Source organism: Pteropus vampyrus, unplaced genomic scaffold (assembly GCF_000151845.1).
Source record: "Pteropus vampyrus isolate Shadow unplaced genomic scaffold, Pvam_2.0 Scaffold25, whole genome shotgun sequence".
Classification (NCBI taxonomy): domain Eukaryota; kingdom Metazoa; phylum Chordata; class Mammalia; order Chiroptera; family Pteropodidae; genus Pteropus; species Pteropus vampyrus.
In genome coordinates, this window is record NW_011888806.1 from 8,159,167 (window position 1) to 8,185,408 (window position 26,242).

Below are 26,242 nucleotides of genomic sequence, written 5' to 3' on the forward strand. Positions count from 1 at the left end.
CCTGTCTGTAAGAGAATTTGCAGTCTTCAGCACATAAACAAAATCAGTGTAGGAACAGAGGGGCAAATGGGAGAAGTGCCAGATATTTTGCTAAGTTCTATACATGTGAGCTCATTTACTGCTCACAGCAACCCAGTGAAGCAGATGAGGAACCCAAGGAATATATTATTCAGGGTCAACAGCAGTAACTGACAAAGCTGGGTTTTGAACTCAAAGTATTAATTACAAACCAAGTATAGAAATAACCAAAATCCTAGTTTTAAATTGGAATATTGGTGCCATGAACATTTATACATTTATTCATTCAATATGTATTTTTGCAATTGAGTGTCAGGGAAATACTTGAATTGTGTTCTTCTGATTCAAGTCCTATGTGCTGTCACTACTCCTGGCCTCTTCTATAGCCCCTCAAGAATGTTCCAAACTGGGTAGCAGTGGAGTCATAATAGGAAAAAATGTTTTGGTTTTTATTTCGTTGTTTGATACTTTGTGATTTGGCTGTTTTTTCTCTTTGTGTTGGTTAACTTACACGGAATGACTAACTTGTACTAACTTTTCTATATGTTATGATTTTGAGCACCTAGGAACTTAGAAGTAGCACTAAATTAAAATTCACTTGCTCATTCTTTCATATAGAACTTTTCTTTAGTTAGTGAGCTTTACCTTTTAGATTGGCTTTGAGTTTGAAGGTTAAAAAATACTAATTGATGTTTAAGAAAAGCAAAAATAAAGTAGTATGATAGAATGTCATTTGCTTGTATGACTCAAGTAGGCACTTTCTCAAATGGAAACTGATTAGATTAGTGATAAGTATAAAGCATTAAGTAATAAAAGTACTATTAAATGTTACTGTTTAGCTCAAGATATTTTTATGGCCCCAGTTTTTAGATTATTGCCACATGTTTACAATTCAGATAGCTGTTAATTTCTTCTCTCCAGATGTTTTGTGTTGTACAGTACTTACAGATAAACACTAGAGTATTGTCTGCTCAGGGATCATTGGATTAGATATATCTACCCGGTGTTAAATTTCTTTTATAATAATATTCCTATTATGAGGAATATTTAAGGGAAGACAGACTAAATTGCTTTGGTTATGAAAACATCATTATGCTATGTAACCTTTAAAATACTTACAGTGAGATGGCAATATTTTGGAACCTCAGAACTTGCTTACTTTAAATTGTTACAGTGTATGTATTTGGCAGATAGAGGAACTGAGTAAATATTCACTGAGCAAGTGAATATTTGTGAATTTTCAGAGATCACTGGTAGTTGTTTTAGAACTGAATTTCTGCTGTTTTCTTCAGTTGGCCTCCTAGGAATAGAACTTATATTTCTGTGGTCTAGAGGTGCCTAGAAAAGAATACTCCTCCAGGGCTAGCCCCTTAACCAGTAACTAAGAAATATGGGATATAAATTTCCAGCTCCGTTATTGCTTGATTGAAGTAATTCTGGAGTATGTGTTTTACAGTGTTTTCTAGAGCTTTCGCCTAAGTTGAATCTTCAGAACCACTGTAGTAGCTCTGGCAGTTTAATGACACCCCTTACTGTCTACCTTCTCCCTCTATTATCAGCCAGGTAGACTACTCCCCTGCTAAAACAGCCAGGTAGACTACTTGCCCTCAATCCTTGTTGTAGGGTCTACTTCTGTCTGAGTGAGTGAGAGTCCAACTAAGACATCACAGATTCATCACAAAATCCCCTCTATGAAGCCCTCTCTCATCCTCCAGGTACAAATAATCTCCTCTGTTGTATTAGGGCACTTTTTTCTTGTATTAGAATAAGTTTCACATTCTGTCTTAGGAACAAATTTCACATTCTGTTTTTTCTCTTGTATTGCATTTTAAGTTCTTCAAGGATAAGAGTATATCTCATGTTTATTTATGCACTGGCTTTTCTCTAACAGTTGTGGAGTAACTCATACATTCTTATATCTTCCAAAGCATTTATTCTATTTCCTTATATTTGCTCAAAAATGTCCATGGAATTATACTATGAATGTCTAAATAAAAGTTAACTCAAAGTTATTTCAGGAACGTCATAGTAACTATTCTGGGTTTTAATAATGGTTCACATTTCTAGAGTATACAATAAATTTTGCTTAACAGAACTCACCTAATTAATATGCCTGATTAATTCTTTGCATTTGCCTTTAAAACATACTAACTGCTGTCCATGGTAACTCTGAGGGTTTGAGGCTAATAGGCTATTCTCTTATATACTTGTTCATTACTATGCTAACCAAGAGTCAATTGCATATGTTGCCAAAACTACTTATGCCAATTTTTATGGTACCTATATAATTTAAACAAATGCAGTGTGAATACGTTATAATTATGTCTAGAAAAAATGGTGTCAAACTAATTAATAAACATTTCTGTAAAAAGTTCTGAAATCTTAGTGGCTTACAACAATCAAAGTTTATTTCTCACTTACTTCCTAGTCTAATGAGTTGAGCAGTTCTACTCTAATTTGCACCAACCATCCTCCAAGGTTGCCCCAGCAGGTAAAAGGGGGTTGAGAATAATATGGAATAATTTTATGACCACACCTACAAGTGGCTTTATAACACTTTTGCTCACATTCCAATGAACGGGTTCAATCATTGTCTCCCAACCTAACTGTGAGGCTGGAAATGTCATTTTCCTCGTGCCTAAAAGAGAAGACATAGAAAACCTGAGGACATGGCATAGTGTACAGAAAGAATTACCTCTGTTACAAAACCTAAGTTGAATATATTGGAAAGACTCAAACTGGTAAGGTAGAATTTAAATTGTACCTGTAGATGACATGATACTATATAAAGAAAAATCCTAAAAACTGCACCAAAAAGCTGTTAGGACTAATAAATAAATTCAGTGAAGTTGCAGGATATAAAATCATCATATAAAAATTAGTCATGTTTTTATACACAAATAACAAACTATCTGAAAAGGAAATTAAGAAAACATCCCATTAACATAACAACAAAAATAATAAAATACTAAGGAATAAACTAACCAAAAAGTGGAAAGACTTGCACACTAAAAATTATAAAACATTGATGAAAGAAACACACTGATAAATGCAAAGACATCCCATGTTCATGGATTAAAAGAATTACTATTGTTAAAATGTGCATACTGCCCAGCATGATCCACAAATTCAGTGCAATCCCTACCAAATCATAATGACATTTTTTACAGAAATAGTAAAAACAATCCTAAGTTTTATACCTCAAAAACTCCCAAATAACCAAAGAAATCTTAAGCAAGAAAAACAAATCTGGAGGTAAACAGGAAATATTCTAGAAAAGCTATAGTAATCAAAACAGTATGGTACTGGCATAAAAACAGATATATAGACTAATGGAATGGAATAGAGAGTCTAGATATAAATCCATGCAGTCAACTGATCTTCCACAATGATTCCAGGAACACATAGAAAAGATAATCTGCTAGGGAAACTAGATATCCATATGCAAAAAATAAAATTGGATCTATATTTTACCTTGTTCATAAAAATTAATTAGACTTAAATGTAAAATCTGACACTGTAAAACTCTTAGAAGAAAATATAGGGGAAAAACTCCATATCATTGGTCTTGGCAATGATTTTTTTTATTTGACAGCAAAAGCACAGTCAACAAAAGCAAAAATAAGTGGGACTACCTTGAACTGAAAAGCTTTTACGCAGCAAAGGAAATCAAAATGAAAAAACCTACAGAATGGGAGAAAATATTTGCAAACAGCATAGCCGATAAGAGATTAATATCCAGATATACAAGGAACTCATACAACTCTATAGCAAAAAGACAACCTGATTTAAAAATGGGCAAAGGACCCAAATAGACATTTTTCCTAAGGAGAGACATACAGATGGCCAACAGGTACATGAAAAGGTGTTCATCGTTACTAATGATCAGGGAACTGCAAATCAAAACAACAAGATACCACACCTATTAGAATATAGAATGCCTATATCAAAAAGATGAGATAGCAAGTGTTGGTGAGGATGTGGAGAAAAGAGAACTCTTGTACACTGTTGGTGGAAAGGTAAATTGGTTCAGCCATTATGAAAAACAGTGAGATTTCTCAAAAAAACAAAAAATAGAATTACTGTATGATCCAGCAATACCACTTCTGGATATGTATCCAAAGGAAATTAGTGTCTCAAAGGGATTGTGCACTCCTGTGTTCACTGTAGCATTATTCACAATAGCCAAGATATGGAAACTTAAATATCCATTGTCAGATGAATGGATAAAGAAAATATGGTATTTATGGTACACACACACACACACACACACACACGCACACAAACACACAGGAATATCATTCAGCCATAAAAAAGAAGGAAATTCTATCATTTGCAACAACATAGATGAACCTGGAGGATGTTATGCTAAGTGAATTAATCCAGACATGGAAAGACAAATACTGCATGATCTCACCTATATGTGGAATCTAAAAAAAGTTGAACTCATGGAAGCAGAAAATAGATTAATGATTCACAGGGACCAGCAGAGGGAGAAATGGAGAGATGTTGGTCAAGAGGTACAAAGTTTCAGTTTTATAAAGTAAGTTTTAGAGATCTAATGTACAGCAATGTAACTGTAGTTAAACAACTGTATTGTATACCTGAAAATTGCTAAGAATGTACATCTTAAGTGTTCTCAACACACAAAAAAGTGGAAAATTATGCGAGGTGATAAATGTTAATTAGCTTGATTTAATAATTATTTCACAGTGATTATGTATATCAAAACATCAAATTGTACACCTTATATATACAATTTTTAGTTGTCAAAATTATGTCTTAATAAAGCTAGAAAATAGAAAGCAAGTAGAGCTGACATCCAGACTTCCCAAAGGACATGAACCTGGGCAGCTGTGAGGTTCTGGGAAGCCTGCAGTGTAATAGCAGGACTGTCTGTTCAAGGAGCTGCCACTGGGATAAACTGGCTTCACCTGTTCTTAGTTCTTGATCTTTGCCTTCCTGGTATGACAGGATATCTAATTGATACTTGAAAAAAGTATCTTTAAATGGAAATGACAGGTTACAGTTCTTTGTAAAGCAATTTTTAATACACTTAAAGGCAATAAAGATTATACCTATGAATATTATAATTGCAGTTTATAAAGTATAAAATGAATTCAAAATATGTCCAGAATGTGACTACTTTTCACCTCCATTTCTAAGCGTGAGAATTATAAATTTTAAGGTATATATAGTGAAGATCTATTAAATGTTATTTCTTAATTCAATTTGTTCCCTTCATTTATGTAAAAATATATTGCTTTTGAGTTTTAAGAAAACACTTCTTTTACAGTCAGTCAAATTAAGACTCATTTTGCAAATACAGATGGATTACAGAGGAGAGTTTTATGGTATTGTAAAGAGTGGTTTGTAATCTGCCAGTCACATTTATTGGATCCGGTTGTATGCAGAGGAAGCCTTAGGCATGGGTTGATACTCAGCTTGTGATTATTTCAGCATTGCTACCTCAACTTGTAATTATGTCAGTATTGCTATCATCTGCTCTCCAAGTCACTAAATTCAACCAAAACACCTTTTGTGGGTTTGACCCCAGCACACCAGACCAGCTGTCTGACTGCTCCTCCCTGTCATAATAACAGCTTCTTTCCCACCAACCCTCATGCATCATGATATTACTCAGGTAATAATAAAATGCATTATCTGATTCCCAATATCATGGAGATCCATCACATTTCTTTAAGATTAATACTCAAGGTTGGAGATTAATACTCAAGGAAAGGGAAATGTAGGTGTTAACATGGTTTTATTTATCCATTCAGCAGGTACTTATTACATACCTACTGGGGATACATTGATCAAATGCTTTCACTCATGAACCTTAAAGTCAACTGGGGATAATAGATAATAGACAATAAACAATAAATATAAAATAAAATCATTAATTACAAATTAGAATAAGTACTCTGGTTGAAATAAAGCAGGTTAAGAAGAGAAGAGCATAGTCAGAGGAGCCACTTTAGAGGATTGTTAAAGAAGACCTCCCTGAGGAGGTAACATAGGAGCTGAAGGATGGGAATGTACCAGCCATGCTGAAGAAATGGTGGAAAGACATTCCAGGCAGAGGGAATATGAAGGGGAAATGCCTGAGAGCAGGAAGGGACTTGGAGTATTTGAAGAATAGGAAAGAAGGATATTGTGGCCTGAGGCATAGCGATGGAGAGGGCAAATGCTAAGACGAAGTTAGAGAAATAGGCAAGAGCTGGATCATGCAGGGCTGTGGAAGTTATGGTAGAGTTTGGATTTATTTCAGGAATACTTGAGAAGACATTGATAGAGGAGTGACATCATCTGACTGACTATTCAAAGCTAGTAGAAGGCAGGATGATTGAAGTAATTAGGGTGAACAATGATGATATGACTGTGGTGGCCCTGTACCTAGACGTTTTGGAAACTGCTGATTGGACTTGCTGGTGGGTTTGGTGGTGAGAGGTATGGGAAAGGGAAGAATTAAGGTAGATATCTAAAACATTGGCTTAAGCAACTAGGTGCCATCTGCTAATCTGGGGAAGAAAATCAAATGCTGACAGATTTTTTTTTCTTTTTTTCTTTTTTTTTTGCTGGTAAATCAAAAGCTCAGGATTGGACATACTAAATTTAGGTGCTTAATAGACAATCAAGTGGAGTTGACAAATAGGCAGTTAAATATAAGTAGCTCAGAAGAAATGTCAAAGATAGTGATACAGTTTGGCAGTCAATAGTATATTGGTTGTATTTCAAAGCCATGAAAGTGTGATGAGATCGTTGTATCATTTGGGAAAAGGAGACTTCTCTGCATCAGCCCTTGAATCTGACTTCATTCATTTATTTATTCAGCACATGTTTAATGTGCTTCTATTATACTAGGCACTTTTCTGTGGCATTGTAGTTATAGTAGTGAGTAAAGGAGCCTTCATAGAACATCCGTTTAGTAGAGGATACAGAAAATAAACCAATAACCAATAGACATGTAACTTTATTGTATAGAGGAAAAGCAGCAGTCAAGGAGACAATGTGGAGTTGGTCATTGAGGCAGGCAATTTTTTTTTCCCTACCAGTGATGTTGTGGCAGCTAATAGAAGAAAGAGTAGTTCAAAAACAAGAAGTCACCTAGGTCAGATATTGCCGAGAAGCCAGGTAAGATGGTGACTAAGCAGTGACTGCTTTTAGTACTTTCTGTGAAGAAGTAACAAAAAACAGATTTTGGAACACTGAAGGTGAAGAAATGGAGATAGTGAGTGAAGACGGCTGTTTTGAAGAAGTTTGCTATACAGGAAAGCAAAAAAAGTGGGACCATAGCTAGTGAGAGAAGTGAAATTAAGGAAGTGCTGTTTTAAAATAAACAAAAAAGATATAATTACAGAGCATGCTTATGAGTAATGGAAATGGTCTGGTGGGAAGGGAGCGGGAGGGAATAATTGAAGGAGTGCAGTTCTTAAGCCAGTGAGGGGAAATAAGATAGAGTTGGGCATGGAGGGAATGGCTGTTTGATAGGATGTCTTAACTTCCATTGTAATTGGAGGGAAGACGGAGAAGATGAAATGGTTGCAGCGAGTTTTATAAATTTGATGGTGGAACAGTGAGTAGCCTCTGCTCAAATGTCTCTGGATTTCCAATGATATATGAAGTGAAAATGGAAGGGAAGGGGGTTTGAGAACAGAGAAGACAAGAAATATCATCTTGGAAAGTGAACAGTCAAGTTCCTAAAGAAACATAGCAGAATTGTGCACTAAAGAGGGTTTATTCAAGATTTATGGTAATAAATATAATATGTAACATTCAACCAATTCTATAATTTTTCCAGCCACTTTCAGTCGTTCCCAGTGCATACAAGACACATATAGCTGGATTCATCCAAGGTCGTACTTTTTTTTGCGAGATAAATACAATGATTGAAGACTGGAGGAGAGGAAGGAAATTAAGTGCTTTAGCAAAGGAATGAAAAATCATGAAATGTAAGCTGATTAAGGAGGGGATTAAAAGCAAGAGGAATGCACATGGGGATTATGAAAGGTTAGAAAAGGGATATTATTCATTTATTTGGTTTACTCATTCACTATAACAGTTGAGCTCCAGCTATGTGCCAAACATTGTTCTAGGCCCTGCAGATATATTCTTGAGCAAGACTGATGTTCTCACAGAGTAGGATGAGATGAACAATAAAGAATTAAAACCAATAAATATTCTGGAGGGCTGTTAAGAAATATTCAAAAAAGATAGGGAGATAGCATCAAGTAGGAGGGGAGAGCAATGATGATTTAAATAAAGTGTTCCAGGAGGGAATCCTCTCTAGTAAAACTGAACAAAGACCTGGATTAAGCAAGAGAACAAACCTGTAAATGACTAGGAGTGTGCTAGTGTGCTAGTCTGAGGAAACAGTGACTGTTTTTCTATCTTTTAATGTCATTAGTAATTGTAAGGCCAACCTTGCCATGGCAAACAAGATATTTTCTCCTTCCCAGTTGTATTTTTAACTGGTGTTTTCATGATACCGAAATGACACAGTGAGTTTAAGCAATTGGTTGTTGCACAAAAGTCTTTAGATTAAGCAATCAGTTCAGTCAAGTCTCATTTAAGTAGACAAGATGTTTAAATGTGAATACACTCTATATATTATATCCACATCTAATTCGTTTATCATTCCATTCTCCAATGACCAATATTGGAATGCATTATAGGACTCGGTTAATATTTAAGTCTATTTTCATGCTCATAAGTAGTTTAACAAATAGTTTTAACACAAAACACTCCCCTTTCAAACTTCTTCAAAGTTCTTCTAAGGAAAGAGTTCGAACACAAACCCAGAGCCTCTTCCCTTTGCCCTAGGACTGACTTTAAATGGCTTTTTAAAAATTTAGATAATTCCCATACCATAATATGTTCACAAAGTTGTACAACCATTATCATTACCTAATTCTAGAACATTTTTATCACCCCAAGAAGAAACTCCATAGAGACTGGAGCCATCAGGAGTCACTGCCCATTCCCCAGTGCTCCCAGCCCCTGGCAACCACTAATCTACTCTCTGTTCTTATTTGCCTATTCTGGAGATTTCATATAAGTGGAATTACACAAAGTGTGCCCTTTTGTGTTTGATTTCTTTCACTTAGCATGATGTTTTCAAGGTTAATCTATGTGTTTAGCAAGTATTAGTATTTCATTCCTTTTTATAGCTGAATATTCCATCGTATCGATATACTATATTTTTTTAATCCATTCATCAGTCGATGGACATTCGGGTTTTCATATTTGCTTATTATGAATAATGCTGCTATGAGCATTCACATAAAAGTTTTCATGTGAACATATTTGTCATTCTCTTAAGTATATATCTACATGTGTAAATGGCTTTTTAAAAGCACAACTTTAAAAAAGTTTTTTCTTAAAAATATTTCTCACTTAGGTCCATAATATGTCTGTTGTAAAAGAATACATAAAGTTACTACCAGTTACTTTTTAAGTTACCAGTTGAATTATTTAATTTTTCTCCAGAAATCTGAATAATATTGTCCTTACAAGAAATGTTCCCTATACCTTGTGACTCTTGAGCCGCCTGGCTCACTGCCCACTGAGTGGGTGCATGCCAGTATTTCTGCAGCATTCTGCTGGGGCATTGGGAATGCAACTAAGAACAGGTGATGGTTTACCTTTTTGTCAATAAATATTGCCTCTTCCTGGAAGGATCATAGAATCTTGAAATTTAAGAACTAGACAGAATTCTTGAAGCTTCCCTAATCTCATTCCTTTGTTTTATAGATGTTTGAACTAAGGGAGAAGTCCAAGAGGTAAAAATGCTTGCCCAAGTTCTTACAGCCAGTTGGAGAACTAGGATGAGAAACAAGATCTCTTCTGACTCCTTGTTCAGTGCTCTGACTACTAAACTTACTTTGTCTCTGTTGTCTGAAAGTCATAAAACAAAAAATAAATATAATTCATGTACGTGACATTTTCAGATAAAAGTTTACAGAAAATGCTTTCAGAGTGTTCTAGGGAAAAGCTATCAGCCTTATACTCATTAATTCACAGGGACAGGGTAGGAAACTAGGTGTATTAAGGAAATATTATAACTTTTAGTTTGTGCATAAGAAAGAAAGAATTATAGGCATTCATGAACACTCAGTTATAAACAAAGATCAGCTATTCCTATTAACTTCTCTTAAGAGTCAGCTTTTTTCCTTCTCATTACATTCTAACATTTACGTACCAGTAGTTTAAAAAGAAGGGTATAAGGATTAAGCATGATTATATTATCCAAGTGTAGTCAAACTGCCCAATGGATTATGCAGTTAATCACTTTGATCTTCTAAATGTCATGTTGTATATAGTTTATCCCTCTCACAGTGAGTCAGAAGTGGGAATGGGTTCATTCACTATTTCCAGTAAGTGGCTTACCACCAACAGGTGTTGTGACTGGTGGGAAAGGGGAGGACTGGAATGCAGTTATTTGGCAACCTCAGAAATGTACCCTTGGGTCCTTACATAGGGCTGTACGTGAGGCCACAGGCAGCTGAGAGTGTTGGCAGCACCACAGCTACCCTCCAGCTTAGAACAGGCTCTTGGATTCCCTCTGAGTCTGGGAATATTGTTCCCTAGCACAAAGCTGAGAACAGGTGCTATGTATAGCCCTGTGGTCCAGGCATGAATCTCAACTCCACCACTGTCTGTATGATCCTAGGCACATCACCTCAGAATCCAAGTCCCTCATCTGTAAAATTAGGGGTCAGGGGAGTAGACCAATTTTTGATCTTTAAAACTTGTTTTGGCTTTAAAATGCTGTGGCTTTACACCCTAATGATTTAACATGTCAAATATGTTGGATGAGAAGTCATATATAAAGGTAATCAAAGCTCAGGCCTTAAAGTTATATAGAAACATCTTTGAGTCCTTTGTGATATTGGACAAGTTACTTAATTTCTGTAAGCTTTCATTGTTAAAAGGAGAACGATGCTAATAGTACCTAATTCTTAGGGCTACTGGGTGGGGAGGAAATGGCATTATGAATGCAGAGTCTTTAGAACAGTGCCTAACACTTCCTATGATTCACTAAATATCTACTAGTAGTATTTTTCTCTTCTTTAGGAACATTTTATCCTAATAATATACCCTTCCCTTTAGAAAGAAATATAATTCCAGCAAATTTTAGTAATGTTAAAAGGTATGTAGACTACAATTTTTAAAAAAGGTTATAGTTAATTATTAAGTTAACTGGAAGAAAAGACCGATAATTTAGATGATTGAATGGTAGTCATGATGGAGGAATGGGATGTAGAGGTGAAGGTTGTGGAGCAAGTGAAAGAAATTTTGTTTTCTCCTTCTCTTTATTGTTGTCTGTAATCTTCCTCATATATTTTTGCTCTCTCAACTTGGAGATAGATTCATCCACGGAAAACCTATCATGGATGACAACATCATCATTATTTGTTATTGTAAAAATAAAAAGTAAATATATCCAATTCTATGTAAGCTGCTTCCTTGTAATTTCTGCTATTATTTTTGCAAGTAATATTTTTGGTGTGAACCTTATAACAAAAGCTTCATAATTTTTGAAACAAATACTCAGATATTCTCCTCAGGATGTTGGTATGAAAATATCACTATTTAATAGTTGTTTGCTGAACTATCTGAAAGAATTTGCTTAAGATAAAATATTTACAGAATCAGAACCCATTTGTAAAATACTGTGGAGAAAGTTGTCAACTCTGTGTGTAGTGGTTGATATCTTAGAGAATTAACTATCCAGTTGTCCAAAGAAGTAAGCAAGCTATCTGTGGATGTGTAAGTGACATGATAATGTAGATGAGATTTTTAATGGTCATCACTGAATATATATGTCTTGTATGTCCCGCACCTACTCTATCACTATCTTATCTTACTTCACTGTTGCATGTGAAAAATAAGAAAGGAAATGTTTTGACTCTTTACTACATTCTCATTAATTTCTGATATGAACAACTCAATCCAGAAATGTTTTTTGTCTCCCTGAAAAATTTACTTTTCACTATATTGTAATTTCTGACTGGGGTAATATTCTTTAGTCTCTAATGTTTCTTTTATACTTGTTTTATAGGAGGCCAGCTGTAAGAACTCCTTACCCATCCTTCTAACAAAAGACGTAGAAAGAGATGTGCAAAAAACATCTCCAAAAACCAAGGTAAGTTACGTCTGCTCTTTAGGCTTCCTCATGAAATGCTTAGCAAGGCTCTTTATGTTCTCATGTTTCCATGTTCTTTTGCTTGCATTTCCCTCAACCTTTTTTTTTTTCTTTTTTGGACCTGATGGTATGAAAAGCACTTTTTATTTAGTACATTTAATACAAGGTTATATTCTTCCAAAATTTGTCAAGATACTCCTATTATTTAACAGAAAGTGTTGTTTTTTTGATAGTGGTCTTACTTCTGCTCCATCAGAATTATTTCCATCCTATAGCAAAGGTAATAGTTAAGTGTACTAAATCTTTTCTAGGTTACTTTGAGAGGTGAAAAAAAATGTACAACGATAATTTTTTTAAATAGAAATCACTTTATTGATGTTTCATAATTATAAAATATAATTTTTATTTAAAATTTATTATTAAATAATTTATAATTGTTTAAAATATATTTTCAAAATCATAAAAATAACACATAATCAATGGAAAGTATTTGTCAATTTTAATAAGAAATAATAAGAGCTATCATACATATGACAGAATAAAGGGTCTAATGTGTAAAATTTTGTTTTCCTTATTAAGAAAAATCCAAAGTGCACATAATTGTTTTGCCAGTATAAAGAAAAACTCCTTTATCATGAGAATTTGTTCATTTGTCCAACCAGAAAAGTGACTGCATTTGTTTTAGAGCCCCTTTTCCTAATCTTTAATCCTCTCTTTTTTTTTTTTACTGAGTAAATTTACTGAGTAAATATAATATTCCTAACTGAGTAAATATAATATTCCTAACAGGCCACTGTGACATTTATAGAGCTATTTTTTTTTTCAGTTCTATGACAAATGTTCTTCAGACTTCCTTGAGTCCATTATAAGCAAAGTTTAAAAGAATTCTAGTCCCTAATTTCAATCTCCAGTTACAATAAAAATAATTGTGGCTTTATTTTTAAAAGCAAATCAAGGGTAGTATTGAGCCATTACTTATTGTCTTCTTAATGGTAAGAGTCTTTTTATTTTAAAAAGAAAAACATTTTTCTTTATAAAACTTATTCCACCTTGATTTTTTCCTAGTTATTTAAACTATCATGCTTTCCTTTCCAGATTCACACTATTTTTTTTGTATCTTTTTCAATGAAATATTTGTGTAAATTTACATATAATTAATTAAAATGTGTAATAAATAAATTTCAGTGTCAAAAATATATTCATCAAACAAATGCATTGGGAAAATGTAGAATTTGAAGAAAATTTTAGGTAACATTTGCTTTTTAACTCCATATGTATTTGTATAACTACTTTTAAGTAAAGAGACCCTAGATAAATCACTTCCTAAATAAAAGATAATCTTGAAGCCTGTCATAAAAATTGTTTGAAGGGATTTATTACTCTTATGAAATTAATGCCATTTGGAATATTTCAGGCATATACAGAATCAATAATTAGTATGCATTAATATTCTCTATCAGCCTTAACTATATGGTTCATGACCAAACAAATTCAATAGAGAAATTACTTCATTGGTTAAGACTTGGTTTGTAACTTTAGCTTCTTTGTGGCCTTACATGAGCAAATCTAAGTTTACTTGAGCAAACTACTTTCTGCTTAGTTTAGGGGTGATTAAACTCTTTGTAATTTCAAACCCCAGAAATGAGACAAACACAAGAGCTTGTGAGCTATAAGAGATTATAAGGCACTAACTCTTTCACCTAGATTTGTTCTTGAGATTTGTTTTTCTTTAGTTGATCTTTGAAAGCTAAAGCTGAGAACACCTTTAAAATACAGTTGGTGTGTCCTTTCTAGAGCAACTTAGAGAACTATGAGAATGATGTGTATCCTTGGTATTAATGTAACTCCATTTGGCCTCCATAGCTGTCTTTCTCAGACATCTCCAGTTACAGCAGTATTTGCCTTGGACAGCTTAATATTTCTGGTCCCTACATGGCTATAAATATAAAATGGTAATCCAGAAATGGCATATATCCATTGGCTCTGGAGATGTATTTCTAGTCTAAGCCAACTATCCCCATGTATGTTTCCTCTGCCAGCTGTTGTCTCTGCTCTTAGGCAATGAGGATTATATTTCTCTTCCTTAGGTAGGAATGCCTCTTCTTGACTTGAGTCCAAGCTGAAAAAATGATAACCTCCATTACACAGTGCCATGACACTTCCTGGATGAGCAATGATCAGCAGCTCTGCTAGCTCAAGGATATAGCTATATATCCTTGCACGCCCCTACTATATATAGACTACATATGCAAACAAATGATTGGAATAGATGATACTGAAGAGAACATCAAATACATTTTTAAAGAAGTGTAGAACATAGACACCGTTCCTTGAACCTAGTACAATCATGACAAGGAGAGGAGACAAAGTCTTTTTTCTACCAAATACAGATACTCTGACTCTAAATAAGCCTTATAATCCATATTCATTGTCCTGAAGAGAATCTAGGGAACTGAGGAAAGAACACTATCTTTATTTCTCTCTTCCCTTGATGTATGCTCTAAACTTCCCAGTGCAATTGCTGTGTTCTTGACCTCAGCAAAAATTTCAAAGTCAGGTCATTGTATGAAGAAGAATATCAGATTCATTTGGTGCTGGGATGAAGGTGTAAAATAAACTATAATCTGTTTCCTTCCTGACTTTCATCAGTGAATAAAAATGTACCAATACAAATTAATATTACAAACACATAATAGTTTTGGTTAATCATGTTTTTCTAGATGTTTCTTTTAGTAAAGTCATTAACTATCAAATGTGTGATAAAGATAATGCATTTATCTAGTAAACAGTTATGTAATAGAAACAACTGTTAAATTATTTTTCTTTTCAAAGGTTAATGGTTTCAGGGTCCATGAATCATTTATGAATATTTTCTTCAATAATGAGGTTGTCACAGTTGTATTTTCTTACATGTTTTTTTAAACGCCTATGCTTTTATTATTAGCAAAGTAAACTAGAAACTTAAAATAACTAGAGTTTTGAGAAAATTTAGTGGCGATGTAATTTTTAATATGCAAATTAATAGAGTCACTTTAAGCATTAAATTTGACCAAATTTCCAAGCTATTTCAAAATCATTGTTAATGGACATGCATATATTTTATGTTGCTTTAATGTGTTGATTCTAATTAGTATTTTATTTTTTTCTGGTTAACATTATTTCCACTGTGTTTTTATGCATCAACCTAGTTTGCCTGCTGGCTTTTAGTAGTAGTAGGAGGAGTAATAGTAATGATTATGATGGCTAACAAAGATCAAGTGACAGACACTATACGAACTACTTAATGTGTATTTTCTAATAATCATTGTATTTCATGTGTCGTCATATAATTAGACAGTTTGAATATTTGGGACCGTTTTTAATTTATCATAAATAGAAAAAGCACTACTACATACATGTTAATGAAGGATAACTTTTGAATGCTGAAGACTATTTTTCTTAGATTTTTTTTACCTATAATAGAATTAATGGATATAAATAGTTTTATTATTAGTGTACTATCTCTCTAACATATGATACTTCCTTCAAGTTAACACTGTTTTAAAATTAGTGTTTATCATTTTCTGTGTTATTGTTGGCTAACTGCATACACATATAACCATTATATGTGTGTGTGTGTGTGTGTGTGTGTGTGTGTATAATAGTTTTGCAGGTTTTAAAATTTTATATAAAAAAAGAATATAGTACATCACCTTCTGCAACTTTGTTTTTCTGTTTAATATGCTCTATCCGTATTCACTTTCAGTAAGAATATACCACAGTTTATTTAGTCATTATTCTAGGTTTTCTAATACTTAGGTTGTCTCCAACATTTAGGCCATTTCCAATATTTTGCTATTAAAAACCATTTTTAAATGAATAATTTTCCCATGATACCTATGGAAGTAGGGTCATAAGTAGGCATAAGTAATCTCTTAGGATGTCGTACCAGTTTACATGCTCAACAACTGTGTATAATTGTTTCCATTTTTCTCATCCTCACCAATCTTTGGTAATATCAGAGTTTTTGTTCCTCCCAGTCTAATGAGTATGCGCTATATCTTGCTATTGCCTTAATTTGGATTTCTCTAATTTCTCATTGTCGAAGAGATATTTATTACTCATGACTATCCATGTGTTTCTCCAGAATTTCCCAGCCCCATTGCAGTTGAGTGGGGCCAGCCTATTATTTCTGGCCTATAGGCTATGAGCAGAAGTAACAAGTGTCACTTCAGGGGCAGAGAATTCAAAAATTTGCGTGTGACTCTTCAGTCCTTTGTTGCAATACAGCAACTAGGCAGTGGAAGATAGGTCCTTTAGTACCTTTTGTGGAGCATAGCCCCCTGTCAATTTGCATTGCATCTGTGTCATGACTGAGAAATAAACCTCTGTTAAGCCACTGAGATTTCCAGGTTAATTTGTACCTTCACTATAATGTAGTCTATTCTAATTAATACATATGGGCAGCTTTTCATGTGATTATGTTTTCTTATGTTTATTAAATTTAGGTCATATTTATGATCATTAATCTGTGTACTGTTTTATCATTGCCATTGGGTTACTATTGGGTCGTTGGTCTTTTTCTTAATGATTTGTAAGAGTTAATTAGCTTTTGTCAGTTATATATGTTCCAAATACTTTCTCCCAAATTTTTTAGTTTTCTTTTCAAATTGAATATAGGGACTTTTAATGTATAAAAGTTTTTAATATACTCAAATTCATCAGTTTTCAGTTTTCATGCTTTTTACATCTTATTTAAGAAATCCTCACCTAACTTGACATTATTAAAGTCTTTTTCATTGTTTTCCAAAAATTTTAAATTTTGCTTTGCATATGTATAGATCTTAATCTATTTGAAATTGGATTCTATGTAAAGCATCAAATAGAAATTTAAAACCATATATGAAAATCAGTCAACTCAACATATTTGTTTAATAGTTCATCTTTTCCCCACTTTCTGAATTGTCATTTCTATTATAAATCAAAAATTTTATATCTTTTTCTGGACCCTATTATAGTTTTATCTATTTGTTTATCTTGTGTCATTACCATTTAGTGATATCTGGTATGACAAATTCCTTAAACTTTGTTTTCCTTCTTGAAAATTATCTTGGTCATTCTTGGTCCTTTGCTTTTATAGTTGAATATTGTCTAGTTTCATGAAAAATTTTAGTTAGAATTTGAATTGAATCGATAGATTAATTTTATGAGAATTGATATTCTGTCAATGATGATCACATAACTTCATTTGCTTAGGTCCTCTTTAATGTGTTTTCATTTAAAAATATATAATTTTCTTCTTAAATGTCCTAGGTAGCTCAGTTTTGTAGACATTATAAATGGAATACTTATTATGTCTTCTTTTTGCTGATAGTGTCGAAACTGATTTTTATTGTTTAAAGCTTTAGAAACCTTGCCAAATCCTCATTAGTTCCACTATTTGATGCAGTCATGTCATCAGGAAATAATGAGCATTGTTTATTCCTTTTCAAACCCTTTGTCATTTAATTTCTTTTTTCTTGTGCTGTTTTCAAGGTCTTCCAGTATAAGGTTAAATAGAAGTGATAACATGCTTCCTTGAGTTGCTTCCTGATTTTAAGGGAAAGTTTTTACGTTTGACCTTTAAGTATTACCATGCCATCCTTTTTTTGTAATTTTTTCCACAATATCAGGCACATGGAAGACTCTTAATACTCAAAAATGAATACATTGTTTAATTGTTTCTTTAAGTAGAATAGTGTCTATTTGTTTTCATATATATATCGTTGCACATATACTTATTAGATTTATGATATTCACTGCTTTATAAGCTTAATGAGATTCCCCTATATTTACACTTTGCTAAGAGTTTTTATCTTGAGTGAATGTTAAATTTTAGCAAGTGCTTCTGCCTCTAAGAAAACTACATGATTTTCTACTTTATTTTATGTGGGGAATTATGGTGATAGATTTTCTAACCTTATACCAACACTGCATCACTGGAATAAACCAGTTCTGAACTTGGCCTTGATTCATATTTTTAAATACCTTGTAAGATTTGGATAGCTGGTATTTTGTTTAGTACTTTTGCATCTATGTTTATAATATATTTTATCTGCATATTTACATATCCGTAAATGTTTTGGCATAAAGGTTATGCGAGCCTAATAAAACAAGTTTAGAAGAGTCTCTTTTCTAATCTCTGAAACAGTTTAAGATGAGGATTATCAGTTCCTTCAATATTTGGCAGAACATGAACCTATAAAACTATCTGTCTGGTGAGGTTTATTGGTTTGTTTGTTTTTAAGCTTGTTATGTTTGCTTTTTGTATCTGTTTTGACAAGTTGATTTTTAACTATTAATATCAATTTCTTTAATGCTTATGGTTCTCTTTATGTTTTCTATTCCTTAATTAGCTTTGCTATATTGTTATATTTTCTAAGAAATTGTCTATTTTAACTAAATTTATCAGCATAAAATATTTCAATGTTTTCTCTTATTTTTAGAATATTTATTTAATTTGTAGTTATATACTTTTTTTTTATTTCTAATACCTGAGATCTTCCCTGTTTTTGCTTTTGATTAGACTTCCAAGATATTTGTATATTTTATTAGTCCTTTCAAAGAACCAGCTTTTAATTTTTTTGATTCTTTATCATATCTTTGTTTCGTTTCATTGATCTCTGATTTTTGTTATTTCTTTCTTTATATGTTATTCATATGGCAGACCTTTTTTCCTAATGTCTGTTAGCTTTTCCTCCATAAGCATACATTTTAAATATGTTTTCCATGTGATATGATAACTGAAGCTTAGATCAATTTTTCTGAGTGTATTTGCTCTATTTACTAAAAGCCCCTTTTAATGTATTGAGTGTCCTTCATTACATTAGAGAACTCTTTTTTAGGGTCATGTCATTTTCTACTTTCTTTCCTTTTTTCCTTTTTCTTTCTTTTTTTTCTTTTTTTCTTTTTTGTAATATTTTCACAATGCCAGAAAACACAGCGAACCCTCAATAAATACTTGAAAACAAATAAGTGAATTAGTTTTTTTTCTCCTATTCCATATGAAAGTAGTGAATGAGTTTGTGTGTGTGTGTGTGTGTGTGTGTGTGTGTGTGTGTGTGTGTGTGTGTGTGTGTAAAACTTGTTCTAGTAAGAATCTGGTCAAATATAGTACATTTTTTCTTTGGAAAGGGTTCGATAACTATTAAACACATAATTGTATCTGGAATTTAAGATTTGGGGGTTTATGTGTATCTTTTCCTGATTTGCCTCTTTTGAGTTTTTCTTTATATAATTTCCCATCTGCTGTTCTTCCCCCATGTTTGTGTATATGAATGTTTATTTCACTAGATAGAAAATGCTCCACATTTTATCATCTTTCCTATAGGTGCTGGATGATAATATTCCGAGTTTTTGTTTTTGTTTGTTTTGCCTCTTCCATTATCTTGGGAAATCACTTTGCAAAACTAAATCTTCAATACTTAGTGGCATAAGATTTTAAAAAGTAAATGTTCATTTATCATTACAGTTATATGACTAAATCTTTTAGAGTAATAGATATGGCTTAATCTTTTATTTCAAATATTTCTAAGCACATTATTTGGTTTCTTGAGTCACTACTAATCTATTTGAAGAGTTTCTGGAATCTTTTTAGAATTAATGACAGGTAGGTTTAATTATTCTAATATTATTTTCTTGTGTTCTGTGATATTTTACAACATACATATATACTATAAAATAGTAATATGGGGTTAAGTAGTAATTTTAGTAATACAAATATAAGGGTATATCTGGATGTACCTGCCTGATCTCTTAATCTTAATAATTTGACTCATTTAACCCCTGTCTTTATATTTAACCTCTCCAAACTCTATAAGCAGTATACCTGATCAAGGTATAGAAGGACTTCTATAAGAATATCTCCAGATTAGCACTTCTGTGGAGTCAGTTCCAGGGCATAGCCAGCCCAGACTCACTAGTCCTGAGTACCCAACTTCCTAAGACTGGGTTTCGGTACCTGATCCCTGGCCTTCCCCAGCTTGAATCATCTCCTCTTGCATATCTGCCCTGCTCTGCTAGACACTCTGAATTTGGACATTTTATCACATCTATCCCATGCTAGGTGCTAGGGGTGCAAAGTTGAAAAGCCACTGCCTCTTACCTCAAAGAACTATGTTGAGCAGGAGACCAGATCGATTGATCAATCCATCTATCTATAGATATGTATATATGTATATATATGCTAAATTAAAAGATCACATGTGCTAGACTAACATTTTGATCTCAGTTCTGCCTTTTGGTTTGCCTTCCTGTTTTGCAGACAACCAAATCTTAGACTGGTTGCCATGATTCTTCACTAACCCTAAAGATCTCCCTGACCTTTCTGTTCCATTTCCCCTGGTTTTCCCAGTCCTACACTTATGACTAAAGTCTGATCAAGCTCATTGATGCTAACATCCCCATAATAGTTTTGGCTTCATTCAAAACGTTTATTTCTCACTCCTTTCAAATTCTGATACAAGCAGTGTAGGATTCCTAGGCAGCAAGCCCCTAGGCAGCGATTCAGACCATAGGCCACTTCCGTCTTTCAACTGTGTCATTTAAGAATGTGGCTTCTAATATCGGCAGTGAAAAAAAGAAGAGAAAACATATGTGAAGTTCACAGGCACTTAACCTCCTGAGCACAGAAGCAACACTTGTCCCTTCTACTCACATTCCAGGACTTATTAACATTCATGGGAGTCTGGAAAATGCATTTTTCCAGTGTGCCCAGGAAGAGGAAAATGAAATAGGATTTGGTGGATATTTAACGTTGTTGCCATAGATCACTCTTCTGTTTGCCATATGTTTTTTTCATTTATCTTACTATGCAGAAAACACACTCAATCCTCCACAGGGATGAAAATCCAAAGACCAATCAGTCATTACAATCAGCACAAGCTCCAGAATTTCTGGGTGATACCTCAGGACCCCCATCAAGTCTAGACATGGTTCCTCTTGGTCTGAGAATCTATGAAATAAAAAGAAAAATTGTCTGTCCCTCCTCGCACACACCCCCTCCATTTGGTACACTAAATCCCATCACACTCCAACACACATGCACACACATGTGCTCATGAAGTAGTGGAGGTACTTTGATAGGCTTGGATTCTGCTTTCCATGAAAAATTCCGTTGTCTGATTTCTCTCTGGCCACTGCCTTCACCTTTTACAGTCCCCTCCCTGTCATTACTCCCCTTGAAGTGGGCATGGTAAGCATGTCTTTAACTGTAGCTTGCTTCCTGTTCATGGAAGTTTGATGACTCAGGGATCGTTTTAACTCTTGAACAGCGAAGACCTTTTTTATAGTCTGGACTGATGTTTTTTCATGGTAGTGGCAGTGGTTGGTTGGTTTGTTGTTGTTCAAGGAGGGTTGACAGTGAATTCCCTCAAAAACATAAAAACGTAATTGGCTTCTGATCTGTTTGCTTTCGGTCAGTTCCATGAGCCAGTTATAATACTCAAAGTAGGTCATCTTCTCTTCTACCTCCCAGATCTCATGGGAATTTCTCATTAGAAGTAACTAAGCAGAACTCTACTGGGAAGGGATTCTGGGAAATGCAGTTTCCAGGCTTTATGCTATTGCAGTACACAGCTATCTTATAAAATCATGTGATATTGTTTCAAATAAACTGAATGTACCATATGTGCTATATTAAATTGATTAGAGTAGCTTTGTGAAAGAAATAGAATTTAAGTCAAATTTTTAAGAAGAATTAGAGAATGGACAGAGGAAGGCATAAGCAAAGACTGGAAGGAGAAAATGAGCATCTTCTATTTTGATCAGAGTTTATAAACCACACAAGCATGGAGAGGTTTATGAAAGGGAGTAGTAGAAGATAATTCTGAAAGATAGGCTGTAGCCAAACTGTAGAGGGATTTTGTTGTGAAAACTTACATAAGGATTCTCATGCTGTGTCACAAAATTTATTAAAATAGCAAACTTACAGAAAACATTTTAAAAATAAAAGGAAATTTTTCTGCAGTGGAGAGAGGGTTTTAGAATGACAAAAAAGAAAAGGTACATACAAAAATAATTATTAGAAGGTTTTTATTTTCTTGCAAGGTCAGATGACTTTGAGAATGGTAACTTTAATAAAAAATATCCCTGGCTTTACAGTCTTACAAAAGCACCTCTGTTGCTTAATAGTACTGTGTCCTTAGGCACATTACAGAATATTTTTGGATCTCAGTGTTCTAATTTATACAAGAGAGATAACATAATAATCATATAGGTATCACTTACTGAGTATTTACTGTTTGCTAAACACTGAAAAAATACTTTCGTATTACTTTATTAAATACAATAGCATAGGTTAGAAATTACCTTTGTCAGTTCTTATAGTCTTGGTCATACTTCAATAATAAAAGCAATCCCAGAATCTTAAGACCTTAAAAAAACACACTTATTTCCTACTCATGCTGCCTGTTCAGTTTGTACTGACAAGAGTGCCCTGCTTATGCTGATCACTTGAGGACCTTTTCTGACAGAGAAACACATCTCAAATGTGGCCAGATACTGTGCCAGAAGAAAAAGAAAGTTCTGTAGGATCTTTCACTGACAGTTAAATGCCCTGGCCCAGAAGTAACTCCATCAGTTATGCTCATAACTCATTGGCCAGAACTAATCATGTTGTCCCACAATGGGAACAGGAAATACAATCCTATGTTCTGCCTGGAGGGAGCTTTACCAATATTTATTGAACAGCGATAAGTTCATTTTCCTCTTTTTATAGATGAGAAAATGGAAGCATAGAGACCCAAGTTACTTTTCCCAAGGTTATACAGATAAGATATATTTGATCCTAAAGGTCAAACTCTTTGTCCTCATAGTGCCTCCCATTTCCATAGTCCCGTATGCTATATTGTGTTATAACACCTCCTTTGTAGAAAAGTTGTGAGAATTAAAGATGATATGTTTACATAATTGGTATACTGTCTCAGACATAAAGTAAGAATTTAGGGTTTAGTGAAAGTTATCTTTCTTATTTTACTTCTTAACTCATACCTCAGAGTCTTGAGTGTAAAAGCTCTGAACTGATTTTATAGTGACTTTTATAGTGTATTTTTCTCCATGATGATAGCAGCTCTTCTCAGTTACTAACATTAACATGTTTTGTATGTAAAGGCGTCCAATTGCACACGTCTTATTCTCCTCAGCCATTCTGAAAACCATTCTGTATGTCAGCTAAACTTTTGGAATATAAGACTCTATCAGCCTAGCCTACCAAATTCTCAATGTAATAAGCGTTTAGTGTTTAGTGGGGTACCCTACAAATTAACATCTTAACATGTAATGTGGCTCGCTGATGCTGTAGAAAATTACATGTTCAGTTGCATATCATAAGGCCATAGAAATTTGGATTTTTTTCTCATTATGATAACATATTTATTCATTATCCCACGCTGTCAGATGCAGATGTAAAATCTACTTGTTTGTTAGGGACTCTTGTACCCAGAATTTATAGGATTAAATAGCTCTATAAATGCTAGAGAAGACTCTTAAAGCAATCACTAAATACAGCCTTAATTCTTGTAATCCTAAATCATTAGCTTTACTTTGTAATTATATTGAAAATGAGTATTGGAATGTTTAAGTTTACTTTATATCTCAAATATTAATGGAATAAATTTTAAGAAAACAAAATTCTAGATATGGAGTATAAATTGACTCCTTAAATTGATTTATTGAAGCAACTATGTTTTCTATTTTAAGAGACATATGGTAAGTAGAAAATAAAGTAAGTAAATTATGTCTACAAGAAGAAAAGAATTACTAGTATAGTATCCCCATCGATTTCATCTAATTTGTTTCCAAATTAAATAGATTACTACTTTTAAACAGTCTTCTTATTGAAATATACTCTCTTAAAATCACCAAATTGTTTTAATTAAAATATATCACTCTCCAGGAGGGAATGAGCCAGAAAATGTTCAGAAAGAGAAAAAAATTGTTCATTCGACTAAATAAACTATGAATGAGCATCACCATTGGGCCTTCTTATGGGCTGTATACAGTATCAAGGGTGAAAAGTTTAAAATTAGATCCAATGAGAAGGTAGAGGTAGATTGACGACTTTGAACAGGAGATTGATAATCATAAACCTTATTAAATAGATAGTGCGGAGCCATTGAAGGTTTTTTTTTGTTGTTGTTAACTTTCTTCATTATAAAAGTCAGATAACATTGCAAAAGATTTTTTAAAAAGAACAGCAAAGCAAAGAAGCAAAAGCCAGCTCCCCCTTCTCTACCTCTATTAATATAATCACTGTTAGCATTTTAATGTATAACATTTTGCCTTTTTCCTACATGTATGTGAATGTATTTGAGAAAAATACATTTAAATATTACTAGCAATTTTATTTTGTTTTTCCTTAATGTATTATTATAAGCATTTTCTATGTTGTAGGCTTCATAATAATGATGATCTTTCTCGTATTGTGGTATTGGAGATGTTTTCAGCATTATAATATTCTTCAATATTATAAATGCTATGTGGTTAAATATTTCTTAGTTAGAATTATTTACTCAGAGTAAATTGCTAAAAATGGAGTCACTAGTTCAAAAGGTGTAAATATTTTTATAGCCCTTGAAACCTATTGCAAAATTAAATTTTTACTAAAGAGTTATAAAAATGTATCCAAACACTGGAAAATATGAGAATACCAACTGCACACAACATCATCAGCATTAGATGTTACAATTTAATCTTGTTTATGAGCAAGAAGGACTAAAAATAAGACCCCTTCCTAAATCGCATACTTTATTGCTAATGAAATTTCATGTGTTTCTGTATATGGGCTTACTATTTGTTACATTTCCTCTTTATGAAGTATCATTCAATTCAGTAGACTATTACATTCCATTCTCAATTGCAGTCATAGTATTTTTCTTCAGTATCTGTGTGACTTAATTATGTGTTAAAAATATCAACAATGAATGTTTGCAAGTAAAGAAGTGACATGACCAGAGGGTAAGTGTATATTAAGAAGATTAATCTGCCTGTGGTTTACTGAATACATTTTAGAATAGAATTACCAATAAGAAAAATTTTGTATTATGTTTTTTTTTTTATTATTATTATGTTGGTCTGACTTTGGGCCAAGTTGTTTTTATTCCCCTATTTCATTCATACCACAGAATGATAATATTGTACTTTTCACAAACCGTTTTCCCCTTTAGTTTAAATTATAATCATTACTGTTTATTTTCCCAACAAAAATATTGTGTCCTTAAGAAGTAAGCACAAAAAAAAATAATTTGCTTTCAATCAGAGGCTCAGGATAGAAAAATAAATTTAGACTGCGGAGGTGTGAGTTTAGAGTTAATCTTAGGGTTTGAAAATTGACATGTAAATTTAGAATGTAAATATATAAATTATGCATATTATTGCAATTGGTTCTTTTTCATCTGGGCCCATAGTGATTTTATTTCTTATGTATTCTGAATTTTGTTTACCTTCTCATTTTAGTCCTTTTGGTCATTTCATGCTGAGTTGTTTCTGTTTTGATTATTTCTTCTCTTTGTCTTACAGACATCTAGCCTGCATTAATTTATTTTTTCAACATACTTGTGTATCATCTGCCAGGCATTGAACTAGAAGCTGAGCATTTCGATAATGAACTTGGTCCATGATGTTTTCACTCTAGTGAGGAACATTGACCCATACTCAAATATTTAGTTGCAAATTGTGTAAATCGCTAGCAAGAAAAATAGAGTGCACTGACAGCATATAACAAGGGTACCTGATTTAAGTTCGAGTGTCAGGGAAGGCCTCTTTAAGGAAGTTGTTTGTTTGTTTGTTTGTTTGTTTGTTTGTTTGTTTTAAAATCAATGATGAGTGAGAATAGGTAAGAAATGGGGAGGGGGGTGGGACGTGGAATTCCAAACATTTTAAGAGCATGTGAGAAGGCCCTGGGGCAGGGTAACTGAATTGAGGCCACTGGTAGGAGGCTGAAGCCCAGTGAGAGAAACAAAGTACCTCCTATAAGGCTGAAGAAGGATCTCCTAGGCTATTAAGAATTTGGGAGTTTTGCCAAAACGAAATGAGAAACCATTGATAAACTTTGTCTAT

The 26,242-nt window shown here is 33.3% G+C and overlaps 1 protein-coding gene across 1 annotated transcript in view; it reads left to right on the forward strand.

Moving 5' to 3' along the window:
- Positions 1-26,242, forward strand: part of FAM13A (family with sequence similarity 13 member A) — a 247,805-nt gene that overhangs the window by 91,653 nt on the left and 129,910 nt on the right. Inside the window, exon 6 of the mRNA XM_011356296.2 lies at positions 12,086-12,169. Within this exon, the coding sequence (XP_011354598.1) occupies positions 12,086-12,169 (84 nt within the window). The remainder of the gene's footprint in view (positions 1-12,085; positions 12,170-26,242) is intronic.